The sequence below is a fragment of the Argentina anserina genome, chromosome 6, assembly GCF_933775445.1.
Source record: "Argentina anserina chromosome 6, drPotAnse1.1, whole genome shotgun sequence".
Classification (NCBI taxonomy): Eukaryota; Viridiplantae; Streptophyta; class Magnoliopsida; order Rosales; family Rosaceae; genus Argentina; species Argentina anserina.
Genome location: NC_065877.1, coordinates 30,169,108 through 30,190,899, shown reverse-complemented (window position 1 = coordinate 30,190,899; position 21,792 = coordinate 30,169,108). Strand labels below are relative to the sequence as shown.

General features: G+C 37.2%; 4 protein-coding genes across 9 annotated transcripts; 3 read left to right on the top strand and 1 right to left on the bottom strand.

Moving 5' to 3' along the window:
• Positions 1–518: 518 nt before the first annotated feature.
• Positions 519–4,718, top strand: LOC126798682 (protein FAR-RED ELONGATED HYPOCOTYL 3-like). Of its 6 annotated transcripts, none has more exons than XM_050525710.1 (8): positions 519–3,137; positions 3,226–3,282; positions 3,380–3,445; positions 3,567–3,629; positions 3,714–3,776; positions 3,856–3,970; positions 4,102–4,166; positions 4,278–4,718. In XM_050525710.1, exons 1-7 carry the CDS (start codon positions 2,973–2,975, stop codon positions 4,140–4,142), a joined length of 570 nt encoding a protein of 189 aa, XP_050381667.1. In that variant the 5' UTR covers positions 519–2,972; the 3' UTR covers positions 4,143–4,166; positions 4,278–4,718. The 6 variants fall into 6 exon arrangements, 5 of the variants coding, with proteins under 5 accessions (XP_050381667.1, XP_050381666.1, XP_050381668.1 ...); XM_050525709.1 differs by lacking the exon at positions 3,856–3,970 and having other exon boundaries at positions 519–664; positions 879–3,137; positions 4,102–4,176; positions 4,269–4,696; XM_050525711.1 differs by having other exon boundaries at positions 4,102–4,176; positions 4,269–4,330.
• On the bottom strand, positions 4,710–9,622 carry LOC126798681 (cytochrome P450 97B2, chloroplastic). Its single transcript, XM_050525707.1, has 15 exons — positions 9,518–9,622; positions 9,180–9,379; positions 8,510–8,690; positions 8,168–8,275; positions 7,763–7,847; positions 7,415–7,653; positions 6,915–7,088; positions 6,670–6,717; positions 6,498–6,557; positions 6,315–6,401; positions 6,102–6,190; positions 5,719–5,810; positions 5,412–5,473; positions 5,161–5,307; positions 4,710–5,054 (listed from the first exon to the last, which is right to left on the bottom strand). The coding sequence occupies exons 2-15, from the start codon at positions 9,320–9,322 to the stop codon at positions 4,830–4,832; spliced, it is 1,740 nt and encodes a 579-aa protein (XP_050381664.1). The 5' UTR covers positions 9,323–9,379; positions 9,518–9,622; the 3' UTR covers positions 4,710–4,829.
• Positions 9,623–14,971: 5,349 nt separating this feature from the next.
• On the top strand, positions 14,972–16,183 carry LOC126798796 (VQ motif-containing protein 22-like). Its single transcript, XM_050525854.1, has one exon. The coding sequence runs from the start codon at positions 15,068–15,070 to the stop codon at positions 15,824–15,826; it is 759 nt and encodes a 252-aa protein (XP_050381811.1). The 5' UTR covers positions 14,972–15,067; the 3' UTR covers positions 15,827–16,183.
• A 2,499-nt stretch (positions 16,184–18,682) lies between these two features.
• LOC126799942 (probable pectinesterase 8) lies at positions 18,683–20,512 on the top strand. The gene is made up of 5 exons (XM_050527205.1): positions 18,683–19,068; positions 19,168–19,339; positions 19,425–19,631; positions 19,877–20,133; positions 20,296–20,512. The coding sequence occupies exons 1-5, from the start codon at positions 18,683–18,685 to the stop codon at positions 20,453–20,455; spliced, it is 1,182 nt and encodes a 393-aa protein (XP_050383162.1). The 3' UTR covers positions 20,456–20,512.
• Positions 20,513–21,792: the final 1,280 nt, after the last annotated feature.

Here is a 21,792-nt window from a genome sequence, read left to right as displayed (position 1 = left end):
TGGGCTGGTGTATTAATTTAGTTAGATTGAGTAGTCATTTGACTCGGGTCGGGTCATATGTTAACGGGTATTATGGCTACCTACTAAATAGAACTATATAAGACATAATTATAAGATTTTATCTAATGAATATGAAAATGTCTTAATTATTTTCTTTTTAATTTCTGTATTTTAGTTGTTTGATTCCCTTCAATGGATTATGATCCTAACATATTGAATAAATTCATAAAAAACTGTCTAACTCCACAGTCATAATATCTAACTCCAATATCACGCAGCCTAAATTAATTTGAGAAAAATAATAATGAGTTACTGAGGGAGTTTTTTAATGAAGACCACTAAATCAAGGTTGTCTCAATTGTGTAGATTTTAACTAGTCCTCAACTGAATAGTTCTCGATGGTAAGGCTCCCTATTTGCGTAGCTAAAAACATCTCTAGGTTTTATATGCATCTCAAAGCAATAGTACAATTGCTTTCAAAACGAACACAGGCGGGTACAAATTACACAATTGAACAAATCATACCCGAGCTGTGGGTAAAACCCGCTCCGCCTCTTTCTGAGTCTATTTTGTTTTCTGGGCAGAACTGACGAAAAACAGAAGCAGAATTGAAGTACCCAAATCTCATGGCTGAGTTTTACTGTTCATAAACATATTTCATCTGGTAAGATTTTGATTCCTGGGCACCAACAAAGGAACATGCTTTTACATTTCTGATGCATAGTTTCTCATTCTAAGCTTTTACTCTGTTATTTACCCCGTAAAGATTTCATCTTTACTAATTTTTAGTGTTTTGGAGGGCATAAGTAATCTGATCATGAGTTGGTCAATTTGTAGTGTGGCTATATGCTTCATAGTTTCATTTGTTTTCTTTTCAGGTAAAGATTTGATAAAGTCAGCTTTGATATTGTGTTTTCTTAGGCTGTTTTTAATTTTCTGTATGGAGATAGATCTTGAACTGCCGTCATGTGAGCAGGACAAGTTAGACACTAGGTTGGATAGAGATGTTAATGTTGAGAAGTTAGGTGAGAATGTTAAGGAAGGTCATGGACTGGGTGCAAATGAGAGTGTTTCCGGAGTTCGGGATCAAGTTGATGGGGACAATGTTGTAGTGAGTGAGGTTGATAAGGGGGTTGTTAGTACTGTGGATGCCGTAGATGAGATGAATGTTGAGAACAGTAGTGAGCATGTTGGGGAAGCTGGTGAGTTGACTGCAAACAGAAGTGCTTCTGATGTTCAGGGGCAGGATGATGCAGACAATGTTTTGAGATTGTAGTTGGTACGAGGGTTGGGGTTGTTCGTGAGCTTGAGATTGGTTTAGAGTTTGAGACTAAGGAGGATGCTTATTCCTATTACAAAGACTATGCTCAGTTGGTGGGGTTTGGCATCACAATCACAGCCAGTCGGCGCTCAAAGAGAACTGGAAAATTTATTGACATAAAGCTTGCATGTTCTAGATATCGAAAGCAGGAAGCTGGCGATAAAGAAAAACAAAGAGTCAACCTAATCAGCACAGGCTGCAAAGCCGGCTTGCAACTGAAGAAGCGAGAGAATGAAAAATGGTATATACATAGTTTAATGAAGGAGTATAACCATGAGATGACGGATGGTTTTATTGCTTTAAAGGGAAGAACAAGAGACCTGCAATTGTTGCTTATCAGAAGGGTCTGCAGTTCAATTTAGATGAGGAGGATGTCTGAGTAATGTTTGAACAATTTATGTGTATGCAGGACAAGAATCTTAGCTTTTTCTATGCCATAAATTTTGACAGTGAAAAACGATTGAGAAGTGTATTTTGGGTTGATGCAAAGGGTAGGCGTGACTATAACAGTTTCTGTGATGTAGTCTTGTTTGATACTTATTATGTTAGAAACCACTATAAGATGCCTTTAGTTCCTATTGTTGGAGTTAATCATCACTTTCAGTACATTTTACTTGGATGTGCATTGATTGGAGATCAGACTACAGCGACTTTTGTTTGGTTAATGCGGACATGGCTAAAAGCTGTGGGTGGCCAAGCTCCAAGAGTGGTTATTACAGATCAAGACAAATACTTGAAGGAAGCTGTAGCAGATGTATTTACTGAGGCATGCCATCGTTTTTTTTATGGCATGTATTGACTAATATTCATAGAAGTGTAGGCTGTTCCATAAATGAAGATGCCATATTTCTGGAGAAATTGAACAAATGCATTTACCAGTCTTTGACTTCTCAACAATTTGAACAGAGATGGTGTAACTTGATTAGCAGATTTGAACTGAGGGAAAATGAATGCCTTTGCTTATTATATGAAGATCGGAAGTACTGGGCTCCAACGTATATGAATGATTCGTGTACAGCTGGAATGTCAACAGTTGTGCGATCTGGAAGTATAACTTCATTTTTTGAAAGGTACATATCTCAAGAAGCTACGGTTAAGGATTTTATGAAGCGGTATAAAGCATTTCTGAAAGACAGGAATGACATGGATGCCAATTCTGCTTTTGAAGCTCAGAATAAACAATCTGAATTAAGATCACTCTCACCTTTTGAGAAACAAATGTCAACTATATAACAGATACAATATTTAGAAACTTTCAAGTTGAGGTTTTGGGAGTTGATTATTGTCATCTGCAGAAGGACGGTCAAGATGAAGTAACTGTAATATTCCGAGTTGACGAGTTGGAAGAACGGCAGAATTTTATCATAGCTTGGAATGAGCCAGAATCAAGAGTATGCCGTTTATGTCATTCATTTGAGTACAAAGGTTTTCTCTGTATACATACACTTCTGGTCCTTCGTATGCCTGGTGTTTCCAGAATCCCTACTGATTACATTCTGAAGCGCTGGACGAAAGATGCAAGAGTTGGGTACACTGTTAGTGATGTCTCAAAGAGGTTTAAATACAGGGTGCAGCGGTTCAATGATCTGTGTAAATTAGCCGTTAAATTGGGTGCAGAGGGCTCATTGTCTCCAGAAACTTACCAGATTGCATGTTACACGTTAGACAAAGTACTGAAACAATATGCCAACTGTCTGGAATGGGGGCTTCAGATACCAAGACATCATCTATTCATGGGTCAGATGATGTTGAAGTAAATTACAGGGGCACACTGACCAACTTGTCTAAGACAAAAAATACAAACAGAAAAAGAAAGGTTTGTGAAGGCTTGATCTTTGTCATGCAGATTAGTTATTCATCCTAATAGATATGTGGCGTAAAAATTGATACTTTGTATATTGTAGGGGCAAACTGAACGAGATGGTGTACCTATCAGGTTGCAAGATAGCTGCCAACAGATGGTTTGTCTCATGATTAGCCTTGTGCCAGATTTTTCACTCACCATTCAAATAGGTATTTTGAACTGTAACATGTCATACTGTACCCTAATAAATGTAGGGATTGATGAACTCCGGATCATGTATTCTTGATAGTTGTCACGTTCTGCAGCAGGAATTTCAAGGGGTAAAATGTGACATAGCTATGTTTTTTCCCCATATATCCTTTAGTATTTAGTTTCAAGGAAATTGTGTAGTGTCAAGTGTAAATATAGTCTTTTCATATGGCCTTTTGTATGCATTTTCAGAAACTTGGTTCCAAAAGTCGTGCTCAGGATATATTATGGTGCTCAGCAGAGTATGGAGAAATGGTACAAATCTTCTATTCTTGACTGCAGTGTTTAATGTCTTTAGTAGTAAATGTTGATCAGGGGGATGTATTATACTTGTCTCAGGGACAGTTGAACTCCGTTTTTCCTATCCATGATGGCTTCTATGGCAATCAGCAGGCCTCAGAGGTATAAACAATGCTTGCATTCCAGCCTTTATGATTTGTCATCATAGTTCAGGATGCAAACAATTTCGTGTGTTCTTCAGGGACATTTACGTTCATTACCAACCCGTGTTGGTCATAATGGAACCCAACAGACTGAACAGAGTATGCAAGGAATGATACTGGATGTTCGCACTTTTCATTTTGCCAAACCATATTGTAGGTTGTCATAACAATTTCCAAGTTCAGATTAAACAACAAAAAAATAAAGAAGAAAGAAAAAAGACGTAGAAAATGAAATCAATTACTGAGGCAGCAGTGTGATTGTTTGATTTTTTTTTTTTTTGTAGTTTCAGGGGCAACTTGGTTTCAGAGCACCAGCTGTGCATAGCTCTTTCAACATAAGGAACAGTCTAAAATATATGGTCCGCATTCTTAAGGCCATATTGGTCTGTTTTATATTTGACATGTATAGGATTCTTATTCTATAAAGCTTAATATGTTTCTTTGGCTACAGGAACAGTCTGCAGGAACCTCTGGCTTTCATGGCAATACGTCAAAGCATCCGCACAATAAGCACCAACCGCATCAGCTGATAAAGCAAGGTTTACCATTGAGATGATGACAGTAGTTCCATAGTAGATTCAGCCTCATGTTTATACAAAGAAATCTCCCATGTCGACCCAAGTTGTGTACATAAATATTCATATACCAGTATTTATGTATCGTCATCGACATCAATGGCGTATCTTCGTTTCTTCTGTTCCGGTGTGTTAAATTACAACAGGGTCTGCATAATGCATGGAAATCCATCTTGGCAACCTAGGTCTTGTAATTTTATTTTTCATGGGAGTCTTTTACTGATGAATATTTGCTGTGATATTCCGTCTTAAAATATAACACATGGTGGAGCTTTATTTAAATCTCAGCCTCATTTGTTCAGGACCTGCTATGGAAATCTTGGAAAACTATACTTCATTAAAATCTCAGCCTTAGCTGGTAAACCAGGTTTGAAAGAAGAACGCAGTTGACATTTATCATTTGCGTTGTTCCTATTATTGTATACAAGGTATACATATCACTGTGTGTCAGACCTCTTACTTAATGTGCACCACATTCCATTCTTGGTATGGATGGTTGCCCCTGTAACTAGTCCAACTGACTCCGGAGATCCTCTTAGCTCTACATTGAACTTCTGCAACAGCATTGCCAATGATACGGTTGACTCCAACAGAGCAAATTGGTCCCCGACGCATTTGCGTGGCCCTCCTCCAAAAGGTATAAAGGAGAAATCAGACATAATCTGAGAAGTGCAATAGTAATATTCAGTACTTGATACCATAAATATGAGATTATGAAGTTTATACTTAAAACATGGTTGTGTCACTAGAAAACAACTAAACACACACCTCATTCGGATAATATGCCCCGGGGCTTCGAGAAGGGTCAAAGCCAGCCCATCCTTCAATGTCACTATTCTTTTGCACTAAAAACCTCTCCGGTTCGAATACATTAGGACGGTCCCAGAAATATGGAGATCTATGGATATTATATACCTGATTGAACAATTTCTTCGTAAATAATATTGATATACAAGAAATTCATAATGAGATAAAAATAAATCATTATGAGATCAGAGAAGGGAGATTTATTTGCTCACAGAGATAAATATATCAGTTCCGGCTGGAATCTTATAACCACCTTTTTCACCATTGTATCCTCCTGCACCATGGACATAAGGTCCCAGTGTTAATCTAAACGAAAAGAATCAGTACACATTACTGTGGACCTATACATCACATATATAATCTCAATTTCCGAGTGTTGCATGTCTTATCTCATAGTGAAAAATTTATTTATAAAAACAATGAAAATTAATGATTCCAAAAAGAAAAAACAGTGAAAAATTAATTTGTAAAATTTTCATGCTTGAGTTCTTGACCATATTGCTTTTGCCATATTAATACCTGGTAGTGTATCTGATTTTAGTGAACGCCTAATTAGCAAGGGGGGCTGAGGATACAAACGAAGAGACTCCGCAATAATGCATTTTGTGTACCTGATGATTAGATCATATGAATATCACTTTGAGCAACCAACAAGGGTGCAAATGAGCTTAATAAGAATTAATCATTGTGTCTTTGCTTGCCTCTTTCATTGCTTAACATGTTAGCAGCTTAGAGCTCATTCATATATAAAAGAAAAGGTTCAGGCATTAGTGGCCACCATCAATACATGATTCATGGCTTCCCCGTTCCCTTTATATTAATGTTCAAGATGTGATCAGTCTCGCTATATGTATAAAGCATGGAAATGAGTAGAAAATTTGGTAAATGTCTTGCGAGCATACTCCAATTTTTTAAGTGATTCTATAGTTGGTTGATTTTGTCCAAGTACTGAGTCAATTTCCGACTGTGCTTTTTTCATCTTGGCCGGGTTCTGCAACAAAGAAAAGTCATTGCATCTGTATCATCACAGATATGGGATGACAGAGTTCATATGTTGAAAAAAGCGATAACAAACACTAATCTGTGTAGCCTTAGAGTTAGAAATGAATTCATACTTGTGCAAGGAAGAAAATAGCCCAAGTAAGGACAGCTGCTGTTGTTTCATGGCCGGCAATAAGCATTGTCATCAAGTCATCTCTCAACTGTCAAAATCCATTAGCAATAGAGCAACCACTGTATCAAACTTATTTTTCATCTCAAAATCCTGTCTCTAAAAATTGAAGTTCCACAGTTTTTACCTGACGGTCGTCAACATCAGCTCCACGCATATCAACTAAGAAACGCAATAGACTTGCGTCCTGTAAACTTTACATGATTAGAACACTTCAGCAAAGACCCTAACAGCAATCACACTTATCTTTAGCATAAGTAAATTCCATTGGCTTAAAGGGTAGTTGGATATTTCCCCACCTTCAGATTAGCATAGTCTCTTTGTTGCAGTTTTTCGACATCTGTTTCCTGTGATAGAATGTAACCAAAATTTATGTTTGTATACTGGCTATAAATGAAAGAAATAGCGAGTAGCTTTTATAGCATGTATATCATGACCTCCCATAGTAAGACATATACAAAATTTTATTCGAAGATACTGATTTACTTGGTTAGTGCTGAATCTCAATTTGAAACATTGTTATTCAACTTAAAAGTCATCTAACCTCTCTGGTCTCTTTTGCATTTCTTATAAGGCCATCGAGACAGTCATTTATGACCTTCAGATCACCATAAAACTTCCGTTGCCGGGGAACTATCCACTTTGCCAGGGGAAATTTCCAATAAGGGATGTAAAAGGTGGACCTATGTTCAGCTTCAGAGAGAGTACCATATACTGCCTGCAATGTATAAACTAAAAGCTGATTGTCTAATTCAAAGAATAAGCATTGCTGATGGCTGACATGCATGAATTTTGAACACATTAATAATGACTCAAGGGAATAAGGAAATATGGTATCCTCACACAGATCTATACTTCACAATGCTTGGTAAATTATATACTCATTTTTTTAGGTAAGAAACAAAAGGATATATTGATCGAAATAGCAAGTTCTATTCACTCCAGAAGTTAGGAGGAACAGAAAATTAAAACCAAATATGCTTATATTAACTGAATGCAAGATACAACCCAATCCCAAAAAATGGTGAGTTCCTTTTGCCATACCTTAATGACAGGAGATTCTTTGGTAACAGAACCAAAGTCATAGTTAAAGACACCAAGCCCAATAATATCAAGCCCCAGACTCAAAAACTCTGCTTCAAGGTCCACTTCAATTGTCTTTCTCCCATTCATCTCCTCTTTTTCTAGTAACTTCTCAAATTTTAATACTGTTCTTTCCGAACAATCGTTGAACATTTTGACCATAGCTTCTAAGTATACAGCATGGAACCCAGGAGCGATAACTGCAAAATCACATATGGTTGGTGAATATCTATATTCTGAGCCAATATCATTTCCAAATGATCCAGTGGCTGAGGTGCAAACCACATAAATATGATGTCTACTGCTCACCTCTTCTCCTCTGCTTCCAAGTTTCAAGGTCAGCAGGTATAAGTCCTTTTCCCATTATTGGTTCAAGAATATCTGCCAGAACTCCCTAAGCGGAAGTGTGAAAGCAGAGGTAATTTGACAGAACATAATTATAAGTAGCTGATGAATAAATAGTACCCAAAAAATAAGGAACAAAAAAAAAAAGGGAACGAAGGACAGTGCTTATTTGCAAAACTTTTACATTGGTCCAATTAAATAGCGTGAGATAAAGTAGCTGATAAGTAAATAGATTAAATCAAGACTAAAAGTTTTCACATGCTTCAAGCTGAAGGAAAAATACTTACAAGTGATGATTAGTTTATAATGTGAAGTTACATTACACCGATATATAAACTCTTGTTACAAAGCAAAATTATGAAATAGTACCTTGTCATAACCAAATGCATTTTCTCGAAGAATGTGCCTTGCAACAATAGGATCTGATACAACAACAAAAGCTTTTGGTCCAAATGCTAGCTTATACACAGAGCCATGCTGTAATGTCCAACAGAAGGTTACAGACACAGTTGCAAGAATATGCCGTCAAAATTATAGTCTAAAACAAGAAAGTGAACATATAATAGAACATCCACCCAACTACTCTCTACATGTCCTGCCGATAGAACTAACATTCAATCCAAGGCCAAAACCAACCGAACACCAGAGCAGAACACATATGAATTTATCAAAAAAAAATTATAGAGACCAAAGTTTAGGAAAGGTGGATACCTCTATGAACCAATCATATAGTGAAAAGAAGAGAGGCCGATCAAACAAATCAGTGACTGCACCTTCAGCTACGGGCATAGACCCAAGATTTCCCCCACTTAAAAGATTTGTCAGGAGATTGCTTGCATTGTCCAGTAAATTTCTTTTTGTTTTTGGATCTTCAGTACTAGTTGATTGGCACCTACATTAATCAATGTGATATCATATTGATAATTCCAGATTAGTTTAAGAGGGAGTATTAACAGTTTACACCATCAGTTTGATTTCCAACACAGCATAATTTTAATCTTACTCAGTAGTCAGTACTGGATTCATTTTTCTTTGGAAAAAAAGACTTCAACTTTCCCATCCAATTTCCATGGAACCAAAATGAAGCGTGAATTCAAATTTTAGATGACTATAAGCTACGCATCAATAAAGACGCAAGCTTGGTCCCACAGAAATTGTGGAACTAAAGCCACAAACTAAAGCTAGAATCTTTCTCACTTTCCTAGAGTCATAGTTGAAAACTGCAATCTATGTAAAAGACCTGGATGTTATAATATATCAACTGCTCAAATGAGTATCTGGGTATCATCCTGTACATGCTTTTCTCTCAATTCTCCACCAAATTCTCAGTACCCAAGTTGAAGAAAACTAGCACATGAACAGTTGAACATTTTGCAAGTACCTGATAGAAGAGCGTTTGAGCTTTGAATTCAGAAGACGAGTGGTGCTTGAAGAATGGAGATAACCAAAGTCACTTCTCTCGAAGCTGAGATTAACTACAGTTGGGGAAGAGGGATTCAACAGAGAACAAGCAGCCATGGCCATAACGCAAGTGTTAGGCCTGAGCAGAGAGTGGGTTCGGGTTTATAATACAGAGCACTACTGAAATGGGAAAAAAGACAACTAGTTTAAGCTTGACACATGGAAGAGTAAAAATATATATCAAATCAAGTGCAGTAGTAGCAGAGGAAGCTACCATTTCTGATCAAAATATGAATTACAGTTTCTAATGGTGGTTACCTGTCAGTCTGTCACCAATTTCTTGCATGCCCACTAAGCCAGGGATGACTGTTGTGACGGTTGTTATCCGAAGTATGACCTGCCAAACTGCACAGAATGTGGCTGTGCTCATTGTGCTTCCTTATTTGCTCCAACACACTGCATGATGCTTTGTGTGTCTTTGTCCCAGTTATGCATTTGGACACTGGCCTATGGGCCTAATCTGATTCTAGAAGCCCAAGAAAAATGCTGAAATTGAATTGAGAGAAATTATGAGATGGTGGGTGTCAATTATATAAATTAGAGAAGGGTGTTGCTAAATGTACCCGTCAAATTTCTAAGTATACCCAGCAAATATAAAATTATCATGTATTCCCTAGTTTACCCATAATTGATAGACATCCCTAATTATATTCAGCAAAATAGTAACCAACTAACTGTAATACTTCAACTTCAACCCCGCTTCAATTCTTCTCAACGAACCGCTTCAATTCTATCATTGACATTGACCCATCATTCATCCGCTTTAATTATAGTATGAATTGCTCAAATCTAGGCGACTATATATATGTTGATTAATAAAACCTTTATGCAACAGTGCAACCTTTTGCCCTCTCAGTTCTTGATTGTAACTTGTAAATTCTTCTTATATAGTTGCAAAATTGCAATTGATTTGTTGTTGGACACATAATTCTAAAGACCATTACTCGAACAACGAGATTTCTCAAGAAGCGAATTGGAGTTTTATAGATTGTTTAAACAACAAGAAACATGATGCTTTAGATGGAGCAAAGAAACATTAGTTGGAGAATTTCACCGATTGAAGTGTTAATGGATTACTGAGGAAGATCATCTTACATAATCTGATGCAAAATTTGGATGGGGAGGTGAGATAGTCCTTCAACAGTTTGTAGAAAATAATAATTTATAAATAGGGTTAAAATTGGAAATATTTAGGAAAAAGAATGTGTTATGAATATATTTTAGAAATTTAATAGGTACAGTTAGCAACGGCCATATACGTGAGAGCATGTTTCCTGATTGGTCCAAGGCACCTGCCACAGAGTACTGACAAACCAAACATGGTGAATTCACTGAATTGAGATTTTTTTTGGGTGAATTCACTGAATTGAGAGTTGTTGAAACTGACTTGTTAAACAATTGGTACCCTTGAATCGTCTTCATCGTGTCGATCAAAGAATTTTCCCATTTAGTTTGCTTACTTTTCTGATGGTTCGTTCGTTCTCTTTCAAGCAAATAGCCGAACAAGTTCTTTGATCCAATCTTCGGCATCTAGCTATTGCTTCCATCAAAATTTCTAAGAATATTTTGCCAAACATTTTATCTTACAGTCCTACACCACTTAGTAATTAGTTGAGCATGCAAAGTTCTAACTCTTAATTAGGTAATTATAACATTAGGGCCCAGTAATTGCATTTACTCACATCCGTTTAATGTGCACCAGAAAATCCGATAAGATAAACCAAATCCTTCCGCAAGAACCTGAGGATGTATTCGTATGTTTCATTGAGTATAGGACCATTAGATGGTTCTGTAACTTCTGTTGGATCTTTCCGGACAGATGATAAGGCGTCGATCGATTAGCTAGTCATGGTTGGCCGCTAATGAAGACACAACCTTTAGACATTGTGAGTTGTGACTAGTCAATAAGAACGTGGGAATTAGTTCAATATTTCAGTAGAGGGGTCATACATGCATTTCAAATCAACATCAATATCATCTTCAATCTTAATCATACAATTTCCACTAACATGTTATAGACTCTTTGACACTCCTATGTGGTTGAGGGTTGAACGTAACAGACTGCATTTTATGAAAATAAATTTACCGACCACCCTTTATTTACCTATTTTGTGTCCACCTTTTTAAACTCATGACATGTGTTCAATTGCTCAATTATTATCTAAATATGAGTTGAGAAAAGACACATGACATGAATTTATAAAGATTGACACAAGGTAAACAAATAAAAGGTGTTGGTAAATTTATTTTCACAATTTATCTGTTGGCAGAGGGAAGCAAAATAATATGGAGTATTTTTAAAGAGGAATGTGGTGCAGAATCTTATATATAGAAATATCTTAATCAACTCTGAATCAGATATGACATGCGTTTGGAAATCTAGGGTTAGATATGTTTAAGAAAGTTCCAACTGTACCTTTCTTGGTTATGAAACCGTATAAAACTTGATTGAATACGTATATAATGACGCAACTAAGTATGTGAGGAATAGTCCTTGGTGAGTGGAAAAACTAAAATGGTATAAAAACTAAAACCGAAGAGCATTCAAAATAGAAAAGTCTACATCGATCCATCGACCCTAAAAAGAACAAGTGCAGAGTAGGAAACAATCAAACTTCATGCACGCACTAATGCTTGACTTCTGAGAGAACTTATGCGTTCCCGTTTTGGTTTTAAAATGTTCTGTTTCGGGATATGAGACACGGCCATAGTGGAACTCGATCCGACATTAATTTCATTGCCAAGTAGGATGAGGAAAACCAAAGTACCTTCATCTAGCTAGCACCAGAGTAATTATTATGTATACCCGTCACACTACGTGACACTATCATGTAATGTATCCAGTCAATTATCTTACATCATAATAAAATTAAACATATACACGGTGAAAATGACAAAAGTTTATTTACATATAAGAATCAATCAAAAACAATCACAATAAAAAATATATATCAATAATATTAAGGAGGTACGACACGTGGGATATGTGACATATATATAATAATTTCTTATAACACCAATGTATATGTATAGGATGAGGAAAACAAAGAAAAGAAACACCATGTTCTTCTAACTATGTGAGAAGATAGAAACACCAATGGTACATTCAAATATTGCCTGCATTAATCTGTAGAAAATCACAGGAATTCAAGTTTGAACTCTCGATCATACATGAAATGATGGAGCAGAGTTAACCTAATTAATATATCAGACTAATAATCAAGCACTAGCTAGAAAACAAACAAAACACTAAACATCGATTAGTTCAATCTATCTGCTCAGGAAGCTTGACTTTTGCTGGCCTCAGGCCCTCAGCAACATAAAAAGGCTTCAATTAATATATAATATATATGACGAGAATGCTTCTAGTGCTTGAGCTATCCAAGAGATCGATAGTTTTGAATCGTCCAAAAATTTCTAGAAGCTTTCTTAATTAAATTTGTGCATCTTAATTTGAATCAAAGTAATTCAGCTTATCCTCGATTTGAAAATCAAATTAAGAAGGTCTGCATGCTTGACCACCTGCTCTCATGTATAATGTTTGTTCAATTCAACATGGGTATGAAACTTTGAACTCAATGTAATTAGTTATTTAATTCAACTCGAGGTTCGCAGATTGTATATTGTACATTAATACATTCTTGTTACACAACATTGTTGAAATGTCATGAGGAAAGGATGAGCAATCATAAGTGCATGAAGAATGAAAGAAAAAGAGAGTAATGGAAGAAACATGGTGCGATTTTAGATAGTTTAATTCAACACACATCAAAATCTCAAATTCTACATCTGATGATATTCTATTAATCAATTACTTATGAATTATGTGTTTAAGCCAATTTAACAAAAAGTTAAATTCTAAGCGATTTAACTCAAATGCCGATGCTTGTGACCCAAACTATTTTATTATTATTATTATTATTTTCAGGATCTACGGAATCATATTCGCATATGAAAGTTATTTACCGAGATCATAAGTAATTATGAGCTGTCAAAGTCGGCAATGAAATGATAATCTTTATTGTAATCAAAATCAAACTCTGTATCTATGGAAGGAAATCTATAATCCTTGAAAACGAATGAATCGCTGAAACTCAAATCTAACCACTATATAAAGGAGTGAAGAGCACAAAAGCATACACAACTCTCAACATACAAATCAACACAACTACTAAACAAGACCATCGGGCAAACCCTATTCAAGTCCTCCTCGAGGCAAACCAGCGAACAACTACCAAACCGCTAGAGACCCCTCACGTCCTTAGCAACAATATCCGAGACCGCTAAAGACCTCACGTCCTTCGCAACTCATATTTACCTATTAAAGCTCTGTTTACTCACAACGCAATGATTAAGTATCGATAATGACTCATATTGAAACGTGAAAAAAAGCTCAGACAAACCAGGCGACCTACATGTCGGACCAAGCGAAGGAAAGTTCTCAACCTTCATCACATTTACCGGCATCAAAAGTCAAGACAGCGCAATCACATTAAACTCACTCTGGTACGTTAGTACTAGCACGCCTACACACACACCACGCTCCAAATAGAGAACGTTCGCCAATCCAAACTCACCAGGCAACATGAACATTATGATCAAGTTTTAAACTTGAGAACTATCACATGTGATCGACTTATCAAAAGCTTGTTAAAAACTTAACTACTTGAATGTAGAAAAAAGAAACTACTTAAATGTAGAAGTCTCAAACTCGCGGTCGAATCTAAAAAAGTCGATTTAAATTTATTCTTAATTTTTTTTTGTGGTCAAGAAAGATTGAGAAATGGTTTTGCATGATCACCCGTCACATATTAGTCTTGTATCTACGGGAAGAGATCATACAAAATGAAAACATAAGTTTCAAACTCTAATTAGGTTAGATCATTTGAGATGGAAGAATTGAGACTTAAACATTGAGACTTAAAAGGCCAGTTTGATCCCAATGTGATTTTTCTAAAATCTACAAACTCAGATTTAATTAGTAGTCGCTTTTAAAATCTATCTAAAAATTTAATTGGAATTCGTGAATTTAGAAAATATTCACCAAACATATTAATTAGAATATTTGAGAATTTAAACCATACTCAGCCTTAAACAAGTCTACAAATTAATCGAGTCCGATCCAATCAAGTTAACTACTCCAGATTTAGATATAAAACCAAGAAAAAGAAGACGAACAGTTTCTCTTTGTTTGTTGTCATCAGTAAAGTTAGTGTGCTAATTAAACCTCAATCAATCAAGCAGCACCGTGCCATTTGGGCCGCCATGACTCAGCTCTCAGCATGATCGAACAGAGACAAAACCTTGGAAGCGACTCAGTTACTTCTTTAACTTCCTTCATGAGGCCCAAAAAACCCTAACCCCCTCCACCATCCTCCTCCCACCAATAACAAGAAGACGTCTCCCAAGTGTCACACAAGTCCACCTACCTCCACCACCACGTGTCCTGCCATGACGTGGCCACCATCTCTGGTGACGCCATCTCCGATAAACCCAGGACGACGGCGCCCTACGTTGCTTCCAGGAAACCATGCACACGCACTCAACACAAAAACACACCAAAGCTTTACAAAGCAGATCTTATTTCCTTCTACAACTTTTCCTACCAGAAAACCACAGTACTATTAGCCCGCCCACGTGCCGTGTCACGTGACTCTGACTTTTGACCAGTCCCGGCCTCCAAACCTACCACCATATATACTCAATCCTACGCTCTCATATTCCTTCCAATTCCCTCAAAACCAGAGAAAGAAAGACACTTTTTCTTTCGATCTGTTTCACATTTCTGTCAATTCTGTGCTTTGCTTTATGGCCCTGAGTGGAACCATGTCCAACCCCAGCGACTGGCTCCAGTTCTACAACCTCCAGAGCAACACTTTATCCGGCCAAGCCCTCCACTCGTCGACCTCCCACGGCCACGTCTCCTCCGGTTCCGGCATGTTCGGTCAAGACCAGGCTGCAGCAGTCTCCCATCACGAAGCCACTGTCGTCACCACCACCGCCGCTACAGCTTCTGCTTCTGCTGCTGCATCAAACCCCAGCTCAAGTAACAACACCAACAGCTTGAGCCCGGAAGGCCGTGTCTCCAAGCCGGTCCGAAAGCGGTCCAGGGCTTCCAGAAGAACCCCCACCACGCTACTCAACACCGACACGGCCAACTTCCGCGCCATGGTGCAGCAGTTCACTGGCGGTCCGAGTACGGCGTCGTTTTCCACTCAGACTGGTGCAACTAATTTCGGTTTCGGATCACTTGGGGCCAGACAAGGGTTTGTGAACCCTAGTGCTCCAGTGATGGTGCCACCACCTGGGTATAACAATCATCTACAGCTTCAGCAGCAGCAGCAAAACCCTTATCTGCTTTCACTGAACAACAACAACAACAATAACAACAGTGATAACCATGGGTTTGTTCAGAGATTAATGAGCTCGTCCTCATCGGCACGACCCACAAACATGGGGTTTTCTTTTTCCTCCGATGGAATGCAAGGGCAGCCCAGTCTGGTTGGAAGTGGTAGGCCTAATTCGAACCCCTCCAATGAGAATAGAAGCAACAGTTTCTTGTACTGAGAGCGACACAAAGCCGAAAACGAAGTTAGGTAGACTGACTTATCTCTCTAGGGACACAATTCTTGACCAATATATGTACATTATTCTATCATATCCTTTATTTTTCTTTTCCATATGGATTTTCATACTAAAATGTATCTGTTTCGAAATCTATTTTCGAAATTATGCTTGTCCTAAAATATGGTATCTCGACTCAGTAATGGCCAAGGTGAGACTACTCTTGTAAGTGTAATAGTTATGAACATTTGATTTCTTCATTTATCTAAGTTTCGAGTTTTCCTACATTTAATTTGTATTCCTTATTACTGAGCACTTCAAATGTCTTTTTGAAATTCAATAATGAGTGATTTAGCTAGCTGGTAACTTGTTAGGTTTAATTTTCTTTCTTCTTTCCTTTAATAAGATCTTGCTCAACTAAATGTATTCATTTTCCCTCAGACGGAATTCTTTGTTTAGGGGTAAAGTAAAATATCACATCAATGTAGCTGATCGATGTTGGATTTGGCTATTTGCAAAGCTGTACGAATTCAGCCACCTTATGATATTAACAATTTCCGGGTTGTTTGGCAGTTTGGCCATCTTTCATTATAGTTCATTTGTACTGTATAGTTGAAGTACTCTTCGTTATAAACAATCTTGTAATTATTCTCATGAAAGAAAAAAAATCGTATCTTGCAATCTAACCTGCCAAAAATCGAAGTACTCTTAATTAAATGTTAACCTAACCCTAAACAGTTACAATCGCTAGCTAGTTTGTTAACATTCGCCACTTGAAAACTAACAGATCGAGATTCCATAGATAATATCACCTCGATCATACCTCGATATGAAAACATATCCTTTGCTCATTCTAAACTCGTATATTCCCTCCTACTAGATTCATATTGTAATGAAGGGGACCATATCCTATTTGTAGTTTGATTGGTAACCTAAAATGGTCTTGTATCCACATCATGCATGAGCTTCATCAAAAGGAGAAACGTAAGTCTAAGGTAACTGGTATTTTAATTAAGCCTAAATGTTACCCCAGTAATCCAACAAAAGCAAGTGTACGTAATAGGTGAGAATAGAAAATGAAGAGATCGAGTGAGTGAGTGACATTATAGCTGGCCAAATTATTTCAATCAAAATTGAAAAACTATTCATGTTAATTTGTCACATTTCAATATCATGAGCTATGTTCAACCTACATCTATTAACATTGCATGTGCAGTGAAGTTTGCTGGAAATATTGAGTGATCAAGACTGGCTTCAATCAACGATATCGCGGCAGCATTAATCGATGAGTGCCCAAGTGTTCTTGTACATTTCCGAGTGTCCAAGTGTGATAGAAGATCCAAAGCCAAGAAAGATAGAGTTTTTCCTTTCATATATGATCATAATTAAGCAATCAAAACTAAATATGCAAATTAAATGTTTTTTCATCTTGTCCTTTTAGTAAAGTGGGCGATGGGAGTGGAGCGTCTTGCGATGCTTCGATGAATCCGTGAACTTTTTATAAGGACTCGTCTGAGTGAGAAATGGGGAGGGAAAAGGAGCTGAATGCGAGCTCAGCAAGGGACCCATTTGGCGTGAAAGGTAGAAATTGCACTTTTCACAAGTCAAATATACATGCCCTAATGTTTGCTAATTTGAATTTAAATGGGTGCCATTTGATCCACAAAGATTACATCAACCTTTGATTGGCCTTTTAGTTTCATTTGTCCGGCGGGCATCATTAACCACCTGAAACCATTCGATATGGTAACTTTATGTCAAACACGTGGATATTAATATATTTACCTTAATCGATAAGGTCTTCTTTCACCACTCCGATTCCTGCCGAGCGTATTCTTATGGTTGTGGTACGGTTTCGCTTGATAGTAGATAGAGACATTGAGAATCTCATTAGTTCATTCATGAGCGTCAAAAATTAGATAATGAGGCTTAAGAGAGTCACGTATAGTTACTCCCGTATTTTATTCGCGTTTGATTGTATATCTTTACTTTGAGCTGAATAAATCAAAAACAATTAAACATAATCGCCTGCGTATTACTCAAGGAGCTAACCATGGTCACATATAATTTGATCTGTTTGGGATTTTGATTAATTAGGGAGATACATATATAGTCCCCGTGTACTATACTTCGTGAAAGTATTTAGTTTTTTTCCATACTCAAGAACTTATTTTAGTTGGAAAAGATCAGAATTTAGCAGTGTCCTCATTGATAGAAATATTGATCTAAGTAGAGACTTAAAATGGAAGCTAGTTTCCACATATATTATTCGACTTTGCCTTGCTTATTAGTTATTACCAACCCAGAAAAGGAAATCGTAGTCGAGTCTTCAGCTAGAGAAACATAGATCCAAAAAGAAGTAACAATTAAAATTGATAAGTATGAGAGATATATCGGTCGTCCTTGACCCTTGAGCTTTCAAATTTTGAAAAATAGCGAAGCGTTGCTCACTTGATCAATATGCAAGAACTTAAAAAGTGAAACTAACCGAGAGCCATGCATGCATGCATACACAGATGCGAAATGAGTTCAAGCTGGAAGAATTATTAACCAATAAAGAGAGTTGAAGAATATATTGCGAAAAGAAATGTAGCTAGTTTTACACTTGTACTAATGAAATATGCACCTGTGAGGTACATTCTGAACTTTTACGTGTGAATTGATTTTGTATACGGAAAAAAGAAATGGTTGGTGTAGGATATCTAGTGTCTCAAGATATCCAGGGACAGGGTGATTTGTAAGACATTCCACCAATTCTTTCACTTCAAGTGCATGTCCATCTATTTAACCAACTTCAGTGAGTCCAAACATATTAGGTTCCTCTCAACCTAGCTATTTTCTTCTCCCTTCAATCAGAAAATGATGAGTCTCAAAAGTATATCCCTGACCTTTCTTGTTGCCATTTTCGCATTTTTATGGGCTTACCCAAACTCACAATACCTCAAATACTTCGAAGATCTCAGTCTCACCACTGCTTCAACATCGCCTATCATGTCTCTTCTCATCCCATACTGCATCACTTGTAATGCTAGGCATCACAAGAAGCAAGATAACATGGCTAAACAAGTGTCAATTTGTGATGATTTCCCTCCTGGAATACCTCCTCCAGATACCGACAAAACCTCCTTTTTTTGCGTGGATGGAAATGGCTGCTGCAATTTCACTTTAGTTCAAGCAGCTGTTGATGCAGTTCCAGCTCTTAGCCAGAAAAGAACAGTAATATGGATCAATAATGGCATTTATTAGTAAGTATAACTATAATGTAGTATTGTCTTCCTTAATTTCAAGCTCTCCTATATATGTGCATGGACTTATGCTTATCTGTACATGTTGCGATTATATAGTGAGAAAGTCATTGTTCCAAGCACCAAACCGAACATAACATTTCAAGGACAAGGGTATTTGTCGACTGCAATATCGTGGAATGACACTGCAAATTCATCACATGGTACATTTTATAGTGGCTCTGTTCAAGTTTTCGGTGCCAACTTCATTGCCAAGAATATCAGCTTCATGGTAAGCAAGAAACCTGAATTGAGTTTCACAGATTAAGCTACTAGCTAACATGTGTGCTAACGGTACGACCTATATTTGATGCTAGAATGTAGCTCCAATTCCAAAACCTGGTGATGTTGGAGCGCAAGCTGTGGCAATTAGGGTTTCGGGGGACCAATCTGCATTTTGGGGCTGTGGATTCTTTGGTGCTCAAGATACCCTCCATGATGATAAGGGCCGCCATTACTTTAGGGATTGCTACATTCAGGGTTCCATTGATTTCATCTTTGGCAATGCAAGGTCATTATATGAGGTAATCACAATCAGCTGCTAGACATGATACCCTACATGGATATTATATACACTGGACATGTGCAAGGAATTTTCTTGTGCAATACATAATTTCTTCATAATATATGCATGTGTGCAAATTACTGTGATCCGAGACTCCAGGTTTCAGATCGCAAATTAGTAGACTATATGTTCATCATATACATCTAAAATATCATTAATAAATTGAAAATAACAATAAGGGTGAATTTGATCGATCTCACACAGAATTGTCAGTTGGTTTCGATGGCCAACCCAGTAGCCCCAGGAGCAAAGAGCATTACTGGAGCCCTTACTGCGCATGGCAGAGCTTCAAATGAAAACACTGGATATTCATTTGTGAACTGCACTGTTGGAGGGTCTGGAAGGGTTTGGTTAGGTCGAGCGTGGAGGCCTTTCTCCCGTGTGGTGTTCATCAACACCACAATGACTGACATCATAGCTCCAGAAGGCTGGAATGATTTCAATGACCCAACAAGGGACCAGTACGTACTAGCTAACTAGCGCTTGCAACACATTAATCAATTTTTCTCTTCAAAAAAACACATCAATCTTTTTTTTTTCAAGCTATCTAGTAAAATTAACTACGTCGATTCTCGATCATTTTACACTTCGAAGCTGATTTGACCAGTAAGTTATATATGCAGGAGTATATACTATGGAGAATATAATTGCTCAGGTCCGGGAGCTAATTTGACCATGCGGGCATCTTATGTACAGAGACTCAATGACACACAAGCTTCTCCTTTCCTTAATGTGTCCTTCATTGATGGAAATGATTGGTTACAATCTCTGAATGCTAACTAGTATACATATCTTGATCTTAATATTAATTAATTGGTAATTCCTTCTCATTCATATATACTTGGCCACTTTGTAATTTGACTGCATATATATACCGACTACGATACATTTGCAATAAGCCAACAATTAAGAAGTTAACATAGACACCAGATGCATGCATGCATGCAAAATATCAGCTCTTAACATCGGACATATATACAGATGCCTGGTTTCTTCTTCTCCTCCTCCTTTTTTTAAAGGGTCCTGCATGGTTTCTTTTTTTCTTAAGAGGATTCGAATTAATTGTGAAGATTAATTAATTCCGATGATGCTTCTTTATAAGTTGCTTTGGGACAAGCTAATGCAGCGAAACTAATTCATTAGAATCCACTATTGACAGTCTTGAATCTACAAGATTAGGGTTTCTCGAATCAACGAGAAGCTTTTGATATAATCAGGATAATTGAGAAAACTCAAAGGTTTATTAATTAAAAGATGTCCAAATACAAAGGAAAATTATGCTTATATAGCCATCAATAACCTAAAAAAAAAATCAAAGTCGCAGTCTAACATTGAAACCTAAGAATCCAAATTAAAGAGGAAACACATAAACCTAGATAAAAGAGTTCTAAAAGGAAAATAAAACTAGCATAAAATACTAAATCCCGAATCAGAACGTTAATATTTGACTTAAATCTAATAGGATTCACTAAAGTGAGTGTTGTAGATATCGTCGTTCTCGTTCTAGAAAGATATTATGCATGTCAAACATACATTTTGGTTAAAATCTGCTTAAATCTGAATCACAAATTAAAATCTATAATTTCATACGAGCAACTCGAAAAGTCCGAAAGATCATATTATTAAATATTCTAGTAGCTAATAGCCTTAATACACACGAATTACCTATATTCACATCATTGTCCTTAATTGTCTACTGCTTCCTTACTTTTATATTTTCTGATTCAATTTGCCCCCTTCTTGTCATGTATGGCCGTATCACAAGCTATTTTGTTTGGCTCTTGAAGTCACTATTCGAGCTGGGAAAAAGATCTCTTCAGAGAACAATCAGCAAGCCCCGGTTTTGAACCCTAGGTGGTTCTAACCTTCGTTCTCTGTTGTTGCTTGGCGTGCCAGTACCTTTGAGTTAGGTACAACTCTTGCTTGTTGATGATGATTGCGTTCACGTACTCTCTTCTTCTCGAACGATTGTTCCGCAGTTGCTGATAAACCGCTGAAGTTCGAATGACCTATACACAACCGGAGTTGCTAGGTACCTTTCACTCCACCTCAAGTAGATGACCGATCTTACTTTAGACCGCTTGGGGAAAAACAGAGCTTATAATGTGTCGTTAATAGCG